Raw genomic sequence first — 17,308 nt, 5'->3', positions numbered from 1 at the left:
ATATTTATCATACTCACTTTCTCCTTGCGGCTTTCCAGTCGATGGTCAACTTCCAATGGGCTTCGCGCGATTTGTTTATATGTCCATGGATTTAGGCGCGCGCAAAGAAATGGAAAACACCCCTTCAAAATAAAAGGTTTATTCCATAATAATTTCCATTTATCAAAATGTTTGTTTCAAACTAGTTAGTTATGATGAACAGCATAATTTAGGTTTTAAGTGGATATAAAATAATAGGCTATACGATACACCTATGATTTGGCACATTTCATAGTTACAATACTTTCAGTGAGGCCTTATCCTCTGTTCTCTTGTTTGGGGACATGTTAACACAAATCAGTCAATCTTGTCACACTGCCTGTCCTCAGCACACATTCTCTGCAATCTCTGTTAGTCTACCAGGCTTACAGGCTCCAAGCATATCAGTGTTTAGCATCTGAGCCGAGTTAACAATAACTTAATGTCCAGGGAGACGGTTGGGAGATGAGATCTGTTTTGTATAGGCTAGTTGACCTCAGTGTCTAGAAATGTTTCTGAACTTTGTTTAAGAGGTAGAGACATAAAACAGGCAATAGGTGTAATGGTATTATTAATATTAATTGGAAGGAAAGAATGAAAAATCATGTATACAACCAAAGCAGTTTCGGCATGCAATATCTTTCTTTTGAGGCAAGCTTCCGGCCATAATGCCCTGAATGTTGCCCATTTCGGTCACATCTTCAAACTGACCTACTGTATGCTATTCATTAAGTTGACAATCTTTCAACACTTGTTTAGTTCTATTCTGATTGTATGGTGGTGACATACAGGCAAGTCTGAGGCCTTTCAAGTTCAAACTGTTTTTTCTGTTGGTTCTCTTGGTCTGTTTGAAAACAAAGTCATCATGTTTGAATACTTGAAAAACAAAGTTGTTATTTCAGCGTACTTGGAAGCTCATTTTCCTAATGAAATGCAAGGGCTTTTGTGTCCGACCGAACCACAAGCACATGGTAATAATGACCTGGATGGTCAGAGGGATTGCAATACGTAAAAGTGACTTATTTTGGTCGCTATTTCCACAAAAACAAACGAACCAGAACAAAGAAGAGTGAAACCATCATCCAGGAGCAGTTAGAGCTGTAGATTTGAATAGGCCTAAATCTTTCCGCAATTATGGAGGGGGTGTTATTGAAGTGGAATCAGGTAGTGGCCGAGACGGCCTTTTTGATTCCATCATCATCTATAACTAAAGGAGACACGTGCAGAGAGAGACTCGGGAAGATAGTGGTTCTGGTCTCATCAGGTTTCTTTATTGAAGTTTGCCATCAGTCTCAAGTTACAAGTGAGCAGACACAGCTCCTAATACCAATACAGATGTTTAACCTATACATTACAAAAGATAGGCTACCTCTCAGATCTTTAACCATAATTCTAGTCTAGCCTTAACCTCGGTGAAGTGGAGCCGAACCCAAAAGCCATACCTCGGGCCTCTGGAAAACAGGCAGCAGGACTGCCTGTAGAGCGCTTCCTTTCAGTGAAAAGCCATTGGCCTTTTATGTAGATCATCCTGTGTCTGTGTGTGTGTGGGTGCACGCCTGTGTGTGTGTCTGTGTCTGTGTGTGCATGTGTGTGTATGCGTGTACGAGTCTCTCCAATACCTGACCATATTAGCAACTGGCTGCTTCTAATAGATTATAGTAGTTCTATTTGTTGCAGAGATGTTGTAATATTGTTCCTGTTTTCTACTGTGTTTGCAACACCTGCTGTTGTTGCAATCTGTAAGGTCATTATGACCTGTGACTTTCTGCTTGACTCACAAATTCTGTAACTCCTTTCAAATGTGGCATGTTGAAATAATCCTACATTATTTTATGTTGGTGGTGGCAGGGAATTAATTAGGCAATGTGTTCATGAATCACTATTTTTTATAGGCCCTAGGCCTACACTCAAATATCCATTTATGTCAATTATATTTGTTGTGTTTGAAGCACATTGAACAGACTGTTTGAAATGTGACATGCCATTTTACATTTTTCTTCACTTAAACCGCTTGATTTTGAACAGAATATTTCTCATACTCTTGATAATCTATCAAATCTGATTACATGAATGTGTAAAGCATCACACGAAACACCTCACAGTAGGCTACTATCACTTTTTAATTTTCTACTTTTAATTTTTAAAACTAGGCCTACAACCTAAACAACATGGCTGCCCCGTTTCCCGCGACTGAGAAGGGGCGTGTCGTATTGTGTTTATATGACAATGCGTCTGCGTCAGTCAGTTGTAACTGTCATACACGATCTGAGGAGCCTGCACGATATGAGGTGCGCGTGCGCAAAATGGCCGCCATCATTGACAGCCCGCTTAGCTCAAAGTGTTTTGGAGAGCCACAGACTGCACTAAAAACAGACTGTAACTCGCTCAATTCTGAACCAATTTGCATGACATTTAGTTTGTTATGAAGATAGAACAGTTAATCATGCTACTGATTACGTGTTGGAATTAAATTCAGATACGGGGCGGCTAAGCCACGGACTTTGTGTGTGTGTGCGTGCTTGTGCTCACGGAGAACTTTATGAGGGGGCGGGGGTGAGGACGCTGACGTGCGTTGCCTAGGCGACTGCGGGCTTTCCAAGATGGCGGCCGTTCTGCGCATGCGGTCCTCATCATCGTGCAGGCTCCTCAGAGATCGTGTAGTGACAGTAACCACAAGGTAAAGTAGAGCGAATGTTCTTTCAAATGTACCTGTATGTTTTTATTTATGTAATGTTATATGTAGTATTGATATTAGACTTTCCGACAACCCACCTAATTTTAATTAAAACACACGCTAGTTACTTTATATTATAGACCGATGTTGTCTGCATTTAATCTTTCACTGCAGTTGCTTAGACATGTCATTTGAATAAATTAGTAACTCTTGTGAAACTAGCAAGACACGTTTTTAAAGTACAGTGCCACAATACTATTTTCTAAATATTTTTCATATATGCAATTTTGTTTAGCACTGTAATGTCTCCTCAGATAGCAACTGTAACCTAACACTACTAAATGTTTCAATTATGTTTTCATTTTAGAGGAAAGAATCAGGTGAGCAGGGGAAAAAGTCAAAAAATAAAATAAAACACACTGAGAAGGATGTGCGCTTATTGGCTGAGAAACAGACATCTTATGGAGGTTAGTGTGACTTCTCCTGATTCAATGAGTCTGTGCATCCGTCTGAGGTTCATAAAGTCTCCAGTTCTCTCAAATTGATGGCTAATGATATTTAAATTCCTTTTCTAAGTGTTACTGTAGTTCCTTACATTACAATATCACACCACATTAAAGTTGAAATGGTAACTAGATTCATGTAAAAGAGGCTTTGGCTGTTTTTAATGGCCATTGAAAGGTAGAGATACCAATTTAATCATTGCCTGATCATAAGATTTATTTTATGACAGGATCCCGGCCATCCTCTCACTTAAAGCCAAAGGATACCCATCAAGATGATGCCACCACTTCAACAGAAAGTAAACAAAGTTATTTACATCATCTGGTAAATGTTGTATTAAAAATGGCAGTATATAAATAGAATTGAACAACCATGCAACTTATAATTTATGTTAGTAATTTGTTTTTGTTCTGTCCTTGTCTTTTTGTCATATTTAAGCTACTGCATTAGAAGTGGAAGAGGCGCAGCAGACAATTGGTAGGTTTTAAGCTCTATGAACATGTCTTGATATCATAGTTTATTGGAAATTTCCATTTGATATCATTAGTTTGGCTTTCTTATTTCAAATTGGTTTGTTTATCATTTACATGTCGGCATTCAGACATTATTGTCTACAAGCAGCTAGAGCTGCAAAGATTAATCGACGAATCGATTATTAAAATAATCGCCAACTATTTTGATAATCGAGTAATCGTTTCAAGTAATTTAATAAAAAATGTCCAAATTCTCTGATTTCAGCGTCTCAAATGTGAATATTTTCTGGTTTCTTCAATCCTATTATGACAGTAAACTGAAATATCTTTGTGTTTTGGACATAAAAATACATTTGAGGAAGTCAACATGGGCTTTGGAAAATTGATCAACATGTTTCACCATTTTCTGACATTTTACGGGCCAAAACACTAATCGATTATAATCGAGAAAATAATCAACAGATTAATCAATTATCAAAATAATCGTTAGCTGCAGCCCTACAAGCAGCCCAAAATCAAGAGTGAGTTTACCTTTTGAAGATAGTAATTTCATGCTCTGCTCCTAGACTTAAAGCTGCAGTTGCTGAAGGAAAGCTTGATGGAAGATCCATTGGATTGTTCACTAGAAGCTTTGACGGTTCCTAGGACCTGGCAGATGCGGCAGACACTGTCCGTTGAGAAATGGGAGACTGCAAGGCCGCATCTATTGGATCTGATGCTCTCAGCAGAGAAACCTTTGCTTGAGCTTTGTGACCACTGCAACATAGAACAGGCTGTAATAAGATGTCGCGACTGCCTGCCAAAGCACGACTGTGACGTGTTCCATCATCAGAGCTGGGTTTTACACAATAGGGACTCTCTGGTTGAGGGTTTTTATACAGCTATTCCACCTACATGCTATGCATTGCTAAATGATGATGGGACACATACAATATCTGAACAAGGTATGTATGTATGAAAAGTTTTAAAATTATTTTAGATTATAAAATATTGTTTTGGAGATGTACTCCTTATTTCTTTGCTTTGTATTTCATTATAGCACGTCTGTTACCAGTTGCTCGGCCCAGCAACATATGCAGTTGTGATGCTGCAGACATCACTGTTTGTACTGGTAAGCATACCATCATTGAAGCATTGGGCTATGATTCTGCAACGACTACACACAGTATATTGAGAGAACCGAATTGAATTGGTGTAAAAATTTAGGACATATTATATTCCCTTGTTTCCACAGGACGATATGATCTGTCCTTGCCTACAAGTACCTGCAGGTCCTGCTTAACGTCATGGACTCCTGGACTGAAAGACCTACAGGCCAGTGGTTACTGGCCTGGTAATGTGGTTTTTCAGACATTGTACGCTGTTGATGTCTTTAAGACATTCGAAGAGCTGAAAGTCACTGCACCAGGTTTATCCCGACAAGCATTTGTTAAAATGCTTGAGCAACGTTCTAGCACCTTTGGGCGCGTAAGTCATAGCATTTTCTTCAGAGAATGTAGTCACCTACACTGGCTGTGCTATTAATTGTTCACATAATTGAATGTTATCTCCTTTTTAATAATAGGCAGGGAGTATTTATGGTGACAGTCTACAGCGTAGCTTCTTGGAGTGGACATACTGTCGCGATGATAAAGACAAACTACTCCACAAAAAACCTTTCTCATGCCCAGCCTGCGCTGAGGATGTTGCAGCAATCTCGCTTGACGGAAACCGGAAGATGTATCGATTCAGCAGGACCAAAGGGTACTGCTGCTTATTAAATTACATTAATTTAAGTATAATGTATCATTGTATTTGGAAATTCCTTAGGCATGGAATCTGAATGTCTCCTTTGCAAATGTTTAGAGTGGGTGAAAATGCATTCTTCGACGGTGCATTTTTTGCAAAGGACAAGGATGTGGCAGACTTTGTGCAGCTTATCCGGAATCGAGTCCAACCTGTGAGTTGTATGTTTATTATAATCACAAAAATGTGGCTGACACAGTTGCACTTAAATTATATTTGATCATACATTGTAGAAAATTACGCTTCCAGGTTAAATATGTGCTTGTTAAAACACAAAGCTGAAAAGTACCATTTTCAGAGAAGCAAAAACATGCTGTATATTTCTTATTTGAGTTCGGTAAATTAGATGTTAAGCTTTATTTTCAAACCGTTTATGTTACATGTTTTCAAAGGTATCTGGGAAAGGTGTCTGTGGGAAGTCACAATGGACAGCTGCACGAGAGACTGCCAACAAGTCTGGGTCCAAAGTGGATGAAGAGGGTGTGGAGGTGGCTGTCTGTCGTCATGGCATTCTTTTTAAAGCCTTGAACATGTTTAGGGGAGAGATATTTGCATATCCTCTTTTCCTACAGAAGGAGCTTGCCATGGCCTATAAAATACAGTTCATTTGCACAGACATCATGTGCAAATACTATCCATACCTCCAGAAAGTGTGCGAGTCCTTTCCAGAACTTGTTCCACTCTTGCAAAATAGGCCATTCCTGTCCGTGATGCACGCCAAGGGTCACTCTGGTAAATGTGAGGTAATGTATCTATTCTAGATTACCTCCTACACTGTATATTGCTTGTGTTATGAATGTTGTTGGGGAAAGTTAATCTAATCAATCGCAATATGTAAACGATCACTTAAAAAGTATATTAACAAAGCAATTTTGGAGGTGATGTGGAAAATTCAAATTATGATCTTATTCCACCACAGGTGCAGTGGGGTGGACGCAATCAGGAAGGAGCAGGTTAGTTGTCCAGCATGCAGCTGAGATTGACTATAACTAAAGATTAAGCAAACCCTACCCGTAAAACATTTAAACATTTGAAAAGGCATCAAAGAGGTTTTACTGTGAAAATTTAAATCACACATGCTGTTACATCTCAGTGTTTTTTTTTATCATGTCTTCCAATGGCAGGTATGACAGTTGGCGAGGAGGTTGAGCAGGTGAATTCTTTTTTGTCACGTGTTGCACTGACGACAAAGTACATGACCAAATCCAGTAAGTAAATTAATGTTTCCTTCAACATGTAGTACATGATTTGTATGCCATTTCTACCATCATCTTTACATAATCTTGCTCAAATCAAGCTTTACAATTTTGAAGAATGAACGAAAGTCAAAATATTGAAGTTGAAAATCATCTACTACAACAGTTGTATTAGTAACCTTTTCTCCCCTGCACTGATAGCACGGACTGATATGATAACCATTCAAGCACGAGGCTGGAATGAAAGAAAGAAGAAAGACCTACACAAATACCTCTCTCAACGATATGTCAAGGTATCTTTTCTCTTTGGCATTTTGCATTCACTAACATTCCGTTACAGTACCATTCTTTGGAAAGCAGCTTACCCCTAAAGTGCATGAAGCTCTATTATGATGGCCAAAAAAAAAAGAGTTAATTCTTGCATGCACGACGCAGGAGGAGCGGCATTAGTCGTGACCTGTGTCCGCCTGTGCAGGCACTTATTTCTGACACTTTTTCCTTGAAGCCTCGGATGGAGAACCAGGCTGACAGCCGCGCAACCTTAACACTTTACTGTCAAATACAGGGGTAGCAGTTAAAGTTATTGGGGGACGAGATCAGCAAATAAAGATGGTCAAATAACTAAAGGAAGTCCCCCGCTCGGAATATTGAATTAACTTTTTTAAACTAAATAATCACTAACGCGTTTGCGGAAATAATATTAATCTCATGGCCGGTCCGGCGGACCCGTGTGGGCTGTACGGGCCGCCCCTCCGGGGGTTTCGGCTGTGGTTGCTCCTCGTGGCAGCGGTGCATTTGGCTATTTCCCTATTCTATACTCTATTCTCTATCTACGGCCCCGGTCCTCCTCGGGACTAGTGCCGCACTGGGGCGTGCTCTCTGGGGGCGGGGTGCTGGGGGGCAGCTGGGGGCCAAGCCCCGGAGGCCGCCGCGACCGCCTGTCCGGAGGCAAGGCAAGGTCCCACCCCCCAGCAGCGGTGCCCACGGTCAGACGCCAATTTGCCCCAGCTCGAGCGGCCAGGGCAGCCCACCGGAACAGCCCAAAACCGGTACCTACCCCAGAGCAAACTCCCCCCCAGCAGAGGCCAGAGAACCGACCCCAGACAGGGTGACCCGCCACCGACCCCGCGCCAGCAGAGAGGTGGATGAGCGCTAACCAAAGGTTAATTCAAAGAGATAAGTCTTAAGTTTAGACTTGAACACCTCGATAGACTCAGATTGCCCGATCTCTATTGGGAGTGTGTTCCATAACGAAGGAGCTCGATACGAGAAAGCCCTGCTGCCGGCAGCTTTCTTAACTCTGGGGACAGACAGGAGCTCTGCAGTCGTAGACCGTAGTGCCCGTGATGGGGCATATCGCGCAACTAGGTCAGACAAATATGAATTGTTCACCATTGTTATAGCGTTATTATTAACAGCCTGAGGAGCTGCCTCGGTCTCGGTTTGTCTGGGCCTGAGTACCGGTTGTCCTCCCACTGAAAAATTGTCCTGCCGACGCTAATTGCATAACTGATACCATTTCTCTGACATTTGTTCTCCTCTGTCTATCTTCCATGATTGGCTGAGCGTTGCCCCGGGGGTTGTCTCCCTCTGTCTACCAAGCACTCTCCATACTACTCGACTGACTCTGAGTTCTGTGCGGAATCAGCTGTCCTAGGAACGGATGCTCCCCGCCTGCTATTGCCTCACATCAGCCTTGATTCACCGTCCATCAGGATAGTACTCTTTCTACTCGCTTGCTTGTTCAATCTTTAAATTCATTTTTGCTTTGCTCACTGGTTACCTGTCTCTCCTCTTCCAGTTTTCCCTGGTGGTGACGAGACAGTGTGGATCTGGTCCCCCCCCGGTAACATCTGAGAATGGACCATCAACGCGAAAGATGTTGCAGTGGTTAAGGACGCCACCTGGAGACGTGGGATGTAATCCCGGCGATGGAAACCTTAGTTTTCCCTGTTGGAGACGAGACGGTGTGGATCCTCTGGCAGCATCTGAAGTCTTCCTGCATCCACACTATTCGCACTTTACTTAGTATTACCATGTAATCACCTGGTCAATGATCAAATTCCTTCGTGATTTTCTCTACTTATCTATTGCAGCATGTCCGTCCTGGGAGAGGGATCCCTTACTCTGTCGACTCTCCCTGAGATTTCTTCAATTTTTTTTTTATTCCCGTTAAAGGGTTTTTACTGGGAGTTTTTTCTCAGCCGAGCTAAGGGTGTAAGGGCAGGGTATCATATATCATATTGTATGAAATGTAAAGCCCACTGAGACAAATGTGTTTGTGTTTTTGGGCTATACAAATAAAACTGATTTGATTTGACGCTTCCAACATGGATTCCTCCATAAGACTTACCCTCTCAATGTACAAAATGTAATATTAATATTTGTAATTCTCCGCTCAGGAGGATAATTCAGATTATTGGCAGAGGTGATTTTATACCAATGAGGACATATTTATGAATGAGGATATTGATTTTAGCTAATAAATTACTTAAAACGTTACAGTGTCCCCTTAACCCTGTTGGGAACAACAAAGTATTTCTCACAGACTCGCATAAATATTGTTGTTTCAATAAATCATTGTACAAATAATCAATTGAATCTTTTTTCCTCCTACCATTTTTTTCATCCTAGCATTCTTGATATCTTTACTCGTAAACCCAATGTATTGCTGAAGATTGTGTATTCCACCTCGACCTTATTTTCCAGAAGGTTTGCAAGTGTAGGCCTACATCCTTTAGCGTCAGTCAATATCATAACATACAGTTGATATACCAATATGTTAAGAAATAGAGTAACAGAAAGCATAAACCTGATCCATTCCTCATCCCCACGGATCCTTCGTTAAATCTAGTCTACTGCACATTGCATCTTATTAAATGAGCGATTCATCTTGTTGTTTATTTTATGGTCACTTGTGAATAAAAATGTACATTTCATTGTCAAAACAAATCTCATTGAGGTCCACCTCACACCTTGGGTGTCATTACCTCGGCGGCACTCGTGGAGGCGCTGTTTAGTCTGGCGCCAGGCTATGATATATATATTGGTAAGTTTGTGAATGATTGTAACTTGGGAGGCTTCGGGTTTGACTATTTCCTTTGCAAGAACAAGAATAAAAATTAAGAATAGTGTCAAAATAGTGTCTTGTTGAAATCCAGTGTCTCGTGTCAGCTGTGTACCTGTCAAACCTTACTTGTGGTGACGTCATGTGCCAGCGTCGTTATGGCAACGCGTGCCGTCGGCTTTCACAGTTAAATAAGTGAAATACTTTAGCGAACTCTTAAGGTGATTAAGCTTCATCTGAGCGTTTTTATTTTTTGCAAGACATTGGTTTACAAAGTCCCAAGAATGCAGAAGTTAGGCATCAATAATAAAGTCAAAAGTAAAAGTAATCTGGTCATTAAAATGTCACACAACTCGATCACAACCACTCGTTTTTCATCAAGGCACATTAAGGAGATAGCATATAATTATATAATGTAAAAAATAATTAGAAGCACATATTTTACATAGGCCTATACAAATGTCTAAAAACAACAACAAAACAGTAACTCATCCGAGCGTCAGTAAGCCTATATCGTTGTGTACTTCCGGGTTTGAAAAGGTCGTAAAATGAGTATTTAAAAAGTAGCCTAGATAGATTTAACACCCAAATCACAATGTATTATCTAGGCTACGTCCCCATGCTGCTGTGGTAATAAAAATGGGTTGGGAAGCATGAAAAAGTCGTCTTTTATGTGTGTATCAGATAGCCTACGTAGGCTAATATATGACACATTTGTGTCACCATGGCAACGCGTGGGCATTACGGTGAAACGTCGGTTCACAACATTGTATGACGTCGATTCAGAACATTTTGCTGGCAGGACCGAGCTATCCGCGTAACATCTAAACTAAAGCTAATATGCATTCGCTGAATCAAGATTGTGAACATAAAGTACACATTTCTCGCTAAAAGTGTTATCAAAAAACCTTAAGATACAGAAACGGCCGTAAAATTCAGCTTTTTACACGGCCTGCCGCCATCTTTCTTCTGTGCTGAAATTGAAAACTTGAAAGTCACGTGGTGCGGGCGCAGTGTCCACTTTTTACAATGGAACGTCGATTCAGAACGTCGAAACGTTGTCTGACCTACGTAAATCGTGGTTTGCGGAAGAGTACTCTGCGGACGTTTTCCTCTGGATACTGGGTTGGACCACGACATAAATGAGAGACATTAATCAGCGAACAAATGAATTATTAGGACGATTAGAGGAAGAGTTAGATGAAGCACACACACACACACACACACACACACACACACACACACATCAGAAGAGTTAGATAGAGTACATACACACACACACACACACTCTGCCTCACACACACACACACACACACACACACACACACACACACACACACACACACACACACACACACACACACACACCCACACACACACACACTCACACTCTCACAAACACACACAAACACACACACACACACACACACACACACACACACACACAAGATGAAGTACCAATGAGGCTTGAATTATTAAGAATATTCGCGCCGGTTGATTACGATGTTACAGAAATAAAACAGATGGCAAAGTAATACGAGGTGCAGCTCTGCATTTATTTGACATTTGAAAACGAATCGTTGCTTCACATGCATACACAGCTTCGGGAAAAAAAACTAAGAGACCACTCCAAATGTTCAGTGTCTCTCGTTTTACTCTTTATAGGCATATGTTTGAGTAGAATGAACATTTTGGTTTTATAGTATAAAACTACTGACAACATTTCTACCAAATTCACCATTAAAATATTGTCATTAAAGAGCATTTTCAATAAGAAATGTAGAGATGAAGATTGAAGAAAAATCCAGACTGGTCTCTTCATTTTTTCCAGGGCTGTATTCATTCAGTCCATATCTTGAGATTTTAGCAATTTCGAACCTATATTTTAGATTTCACATGTATTTTAAAGTGGCTAGAACTTTCAATTTGTGTTAATTTTAGCGCCCCCTTTTGGACAAAAGCTGTAGTGTTTTTACTATGCCAACATGGTGAGCGTATACCCATGACAAAGGCATTAATAAAAACTATATAAAAATAGCATTCTTTGCACTGATGGTCTCGTTTACTGTTACATGTCATTTATGATCATCAGAGGAAAAATGAGACTGTTTCAGAAATATTTAAAATTTCCTCGGAGCACCTTTAACTATCATATTAACTTGATTAAGAAATGCAGAAGGTACATTTTCTCGACATAATGAAAAAAAAATCCTCTTATCTGATTGTTTTTCTCTCTCCTGTGGCCCTAAAACTCTTCTGTACTTTAGTATGTAGTGTAGTAAAAAGAAAAAGTGAACGCAGGACTATTATAGTTTGAAAGTCTATCATAATAAATTACAGCATCAATATATTTCTGCCAGTTTCATTTTATATTTGCGGAGAATGCAAAATGCTTAAGAATTAACAAGCAGGGGCGCCCTTAGCTCAGTTGGTAGGGCGTCCCCCCCATGGGCCTCGGCCAGCAGCGGACCCGGGTTCGATTCCCGCCCGCGATCGTTCTCTGCATGTCACTCCCCTCTCTGCCCCATTTCACCTCTGTCTCTCTGCACTATCAATAAAGCATAAAAATGCCCCAGAAAATATCTTTAACTTTATTGTAGAATACATTGCAATTGCAAGAACAATTCTCGTACAGTTGGCATAGTAACACACACTACCGCGTTTGTCCAAAGGGGGTGCAATAATAAACTGGAGCACCTTTAAAGCTGGGGTATGTGATTTCTGATTCGTCAAAATTAACATGAGCTGTACACTTTGACCAATCAGAGCGAGGCTCCGATTCGCTGTTCTTATTGGCTGTTGGGACTGTCCATTCACTTTGGCACCGACGTTGTTGGTGTAGAGCGTGTCAGGGAGGGACCATAGGGGAGGGACCAAAGAGAACAAGTGGAGCGGTTGAGGTATTTGGATTCAAATCTCTATCCCAACTGCTATTTTCTCCCCCAAATCCTCCACCCCAGCTTTAAACTCACTGAAGTCTTGATCCATTAGCATCAGTGTTGCTTTGGTTTAAAAAAAAATATCTACATGTAAACAGCATAAACAGCATAGACCATTATCAGGCAATTACATTACAAGCAATTATGTGATAATGGATTTACTAATTGATTCTCATACTGTGAAGACTATGGAAATGGAGGGAAATATACATCAGGACATTTAGAAGTGGAAATATGTGTAAACAAACAGAATTTATATATTTTTTTTGTCATAAAAGCTAAAGTCTGCATTTATAACTCTTATCTAAACTTCACATTCTTATGAGACCTTATGATTCACTGACATATCTAGTCAGTCTGGCACACACACACACACACACACACACGCACGCACGCACACACACACACAAACACACACACACACACACACACACACACACACACACACACACACACACACACACACACACACACACACACACACACACACACACACACACACACACACACACACACACACACACACACACACACTCTTGTAATCTTATCTTGAGGACACTCATTGACATAATGCCTTCCCTAGCCCCTTACCCTTAGCCTGGCTCCGCCCGCCTACCTACTTCCGGCCAAATTTCATTTTCCCTTCAGTAGTCAGTCTGGGGCTGGGTGGTATAAGCGGAATCTAGCTGAGGAAAATTTCCGGCTGTCCAATCAGCGAACAGAGCGAGTGGCTGAGAACGATGACGTCGAAGTCGCGCTCCAGTTGAATGCTGCGTTCCTTTATACTCGGAAGAAGGAGATTTCCGACTTGGTAGTTCCGAGCTCCGACCTGTCTGTGTTCCAGTGCATCTGCTCGCGAAAGTATGGACGCCTAAAACCTTTCTCATCCAAATAACTAAACGTTAAGCTCTAGCAAGTTACCGTTGCCAGGTACCGGTAGATTCAGAGACTACAATATGTAGTGAAGTCGGACATTTCCGAGTTCCCTGTCCAACTGGAACGCACCGCCAGAAGCCGGCTCATGACACACGTGACGACCAAACCTTATGCGATTGGTTGGCTGATCCAGAGTGGCACTGGGCAGATCCAATAGTTTTAAACTTCAACAGACACCCGCCTCCAAGTGAGTGAACGTTTGCCAATTACAGCACTTCCAGACCTTCTGTACAAATGAAATGAAGTACGATGGTCTGGTTGGACCAGGCTACCTTACCCTAACCTTAACCATCAAAACTAAATGCCTAACCCCAACCCTTACACTAACCCTAACATAAACCTAATTCATACCTGAACCTTAAAACCTAGTGTTAACCCTCAAACAGCCCTTTAAAGGCCTGTCCTTAAAACCTAGTGTTAACCCTCAAACAGCCCTTTAAAGGCCTGTCCCAAAGTGAGAACCGGACAAAATGTCCTCACTTTACAAAACTGCAGTGCTTTCAATCCAATGGTCAAAAGCTGAAATTGGTCCCCACAGAGATGCCTGTACAAGCACACACACACACACACACACACACACACACACACACACACACACACACACACACACACACACACACACACACACACACACACACACACTGTATCTCCCACACACACACACACACACACATACACACACACACACATACACACACACACACACACACACATACACACACACACACTCAACCACTTCCGTTCTATCTCTCACTCCATCTCTCTTCCTCTTTTTTTCTCATTGGGAAAGGGGGGAATAATGGGGTGTGGTGGAATGATCGTGTTAGGACACACACACACACACACACACACACACACACACACACACACACACACACACACACAGGGAAAGGGGGGGATAATGGGGTGGGGTGGGATGATGGCGTTAGGGGGTTCACAGCAGACTGACTGTTTATTATTGTCCGCGGCCCACTTAGCTCTGACAGTAACAGAATGAGATGGGGAGGGAAGCGAACGCCATTAATCACGGTGTGTGTGTGTGTGTGTGTGTGTGTGGGGTGAGTAGGGGTGTGTGTGTTTCAGTGTGTGTGTGATTGGGTGAGGGTTTACATGTGTGTGTGTGTGTGTCTGTGTGTTTGTGGGGGTGAGGGTGTACGTGTGTGTTCGTACGTGTGTGTGTGTGTACGTGTGTGTGTGTGTGTGTGTGTGTGTGTGTGTAGGGGCCGGAAGGGAGCAGGTTGAAAGAACTGGCCCTGCTAACCCACAGAGGCTCCACTGCATCTTAAACAGAGTGTGTGTGTGTGTGTGTGTGTGTGTGTGTGTGTGTGTGTGTGTGTGTGTGTGTGTGTGTGTGTGTGTGTGTGTGTGTGTGTGTGTGTGTGTGTGTGTGTGTGTGTGTGTGTGGGTGTGTCGGGAAAAGGCCTGAGTCCAGACACATCCATATTGCAATGTGTGTGTGCGCGTGCGTGCCAGGGAGAGCAACACAAAGTGATTTTCAGGCCAGCTAGCTAGCCCCCTGTAAAACTATGCTGTTTCACTTTGTGTGTGTGTGTGTGTGTGTGTGTGTGTGTGTGTGTGTGTGTGTGTGTGTGTGTGTGTGTGTGTGTAGCATCATAGTTCAGTAGAGTGCATACAGGGGGAATATGTGGGTGTCTCTTCACACTCAATCTTCCTCAAAATGTTCCGACACATTTCACCCATACAGCCACACACTCTCTAACACTGTTATACCAGAAAAAAGGCTAAACAAGGACCAGAGATATTTAAGAACAAATAAATAAACCCTGCGTTCCAATACCCATGCTTCCCTACTATTTAGTATGCCAGAAAAAGACTTAGGATGTCCCAATACATGCACACACGTCAATTGTAGTATGCTGAAAATACATAAATGCCCCCACCAACTCCAATAGCATTTTGGAGCATTCGTCTTTATTCTTGACATTTCTTGACATAATGAAAAATAAAATATTCTAGTAGGCGCTAGTAGTGACCAAGCCCCAACCCAATGTTCAAAATATGTGTGCGATAAATCTAGTCTCAAAATTGTCTCAGAGTTGTCGCAGGTGTGTCGAACGCGTCGCACACCCTTCTCAATTTAGTCTCCGCGACTCAGAAAGTGCGCAAAGTGTGAGACAACTTTGCGAGGGTTTGGCAACATATGAAACTAAATTGTGACTGATTTGAGACAAAAATGAGACTGACATTCCGTTCGTGCGACGCTCGCCAGACGTTCGCGAGACATAAATGCGACCTCCCGGCAAGTGTTGGCCAGGACATTCGCAAACACGTCGTGAGAAACCAACTCAGTGAGACTGCATTGGCATATTTTCTCGCAATTTTGTGTCTCCAACTTGTCGCAAACAGTCGCAGCCCAGTGAGATAGGGGCTTAAGGCAAGTAATTTAGCTATCTTGAAATGCAGTATGCAGTATGCTATGGAGGTATTACCAGCAAGTAAGGTGATGCAAAATGTAGTTAAACTTCTAGCTAACTTACATGGAGTTCCCTTCTCCCCAACACTAGATTCAGGTAGTCCTCACAATGAATGTATGTTTCCAGGCTGTGTGGCTAGTAGCGACATTAGCATATGTTCGTCTCAGTCCCCAACAAATTGCATCTGGGCTCCAACCGTCTGTCTGTCTGTCTGTCTGTCTGTCTGTCTGTCCGTCTGTCCGTCTGTCTGTATGTCTGTCTGTCTGTCTGTCTGTCTGTCTGTCTGTCTGTCTGTCTGTCTGTCTGTCTGTCTGTCTGTCTGTCTGTCTGTCCGTCTGTCTGTCAGTCTCTCTGTCTGTCTGTCTGTCTGTCTGTCTGTCTGTCTGTCTGTCTGTATGTCCGTCCATCCGTCCGTCCGTCCGTCCGTCCGTCTGTCTGTCTGTCCGTCCGTCCGTCTGTCTGTCTGTCAGTCTGTCAGTCTGTCAGTGTGAGTGAGTCAGGCCCACCATAGCAACACTGAAGCTCCCGGTAACCGTTGCCACCGCCGACGGACAGGCGGGGGACTTTGATTGACAGCTGTGTCTCCCCTCCCTAGCAACAGCAACCTTCCATTCGCTATCAGTGACAGCCAGATGTGTCTACTACTAGCAGCTGGCTCCCACATTATTCCAACCAAAACGAGACTGTCGCCATCTTTCTTCAAACTCTATTTCCTCATGGCGGGCTACAGAAGAAGTTACACACTAGAGCTTTACTCTTTAATGCCAATCAATCAATTTTGAATTTGCAGGTGTAAAAAAATAAGTTGCAAGTCATTCTTGTCTAGATATATAATGTTTGTGTGTGCCACAAAATGACAAAAACATATACAGAGAACAGTGGATTGCAGTGGATTTGGGGTCATAACTGGGGCATGACTGAGTCGAGTTACAGGTAAAAACTGACAGCATATGCCACAATTGTTTGTAGAAATGACAGACGTGTGTGTGTGTGTGTGTGTGTGTGTGTGTGTGTGTGTGTGTGTGTACGTGTGTGTGTGTGTGTGTGTGTGTGTGTGTTGTCCAGTTGACAGTCTTTCTACTAGCAGCTGTCTCCCAGATTATTCCAACCAAACGAGTGTGTCGCCATCTTTTCTACTACACATAGACAAGCACGTCTAAATATGTAATGGTGCCAGAAGTCTGTGTGTGTGTGTGTGTGTGTGTGTGTGTCTTAATGTGTGTGTGTGTGTGTGTGTGTGTTTTAGTCTGTGTGTGTCTTAATGTGTGTGTGTGTGTGTGT

The 17,308-nt window shown here is 42.2% G+C and overlaps 1 protein-coding gene across 1 annotated transcript; it reads left to right on the top strand.

Annotated features, from left to right (window-relative positions):
* Positions 1-5,049: 5,049 nt before the first annotated feature.
* LOC307263376 (uncharacterized protein) lies at positions 5,050-9,070 on the top strand. Its single transcript, XM_080044524.1, has 8 exons — positions 5,050-5,136; positions 5,234-5,412; positions 5,515-5,608; positions 5,847-6,197; positions 6,374-6,407; positions 6,579-6,662; positions 6,852-6,943; positions 8,253-9,070. The coding sequence occupies exons 1-8, from the start codon at positions 5,104-5,106 to the stop codon at positions 8,403-8,405; spliced, it is 1,020 nt and encodes a 339-aa protein (XP_079900650.1). The 5' UTR covers positions 5,050-5,103; the 3' UTR covers positions 8,406-9,070.
* Positions 9,071-17,308: the final 8,238 nt, after the last annotated feature.

Source organism: Ammodytes marinus, assembly GCF_949987685.1.
Source record: "Ammodytes marinus genome assembly, chromosome: 16".
Taxonomy (NCBI): Eukaryota; Metazoa; Chordata; class Actinopteri; order Uranoscopiformes; family Ammodytidae; genus Ammodytes; species Ammodytes marinus.
Note: the sequence above shows the minus strand (reverse complement) of the source record. Positions and strands in the feature narration are given on the sequence as shown.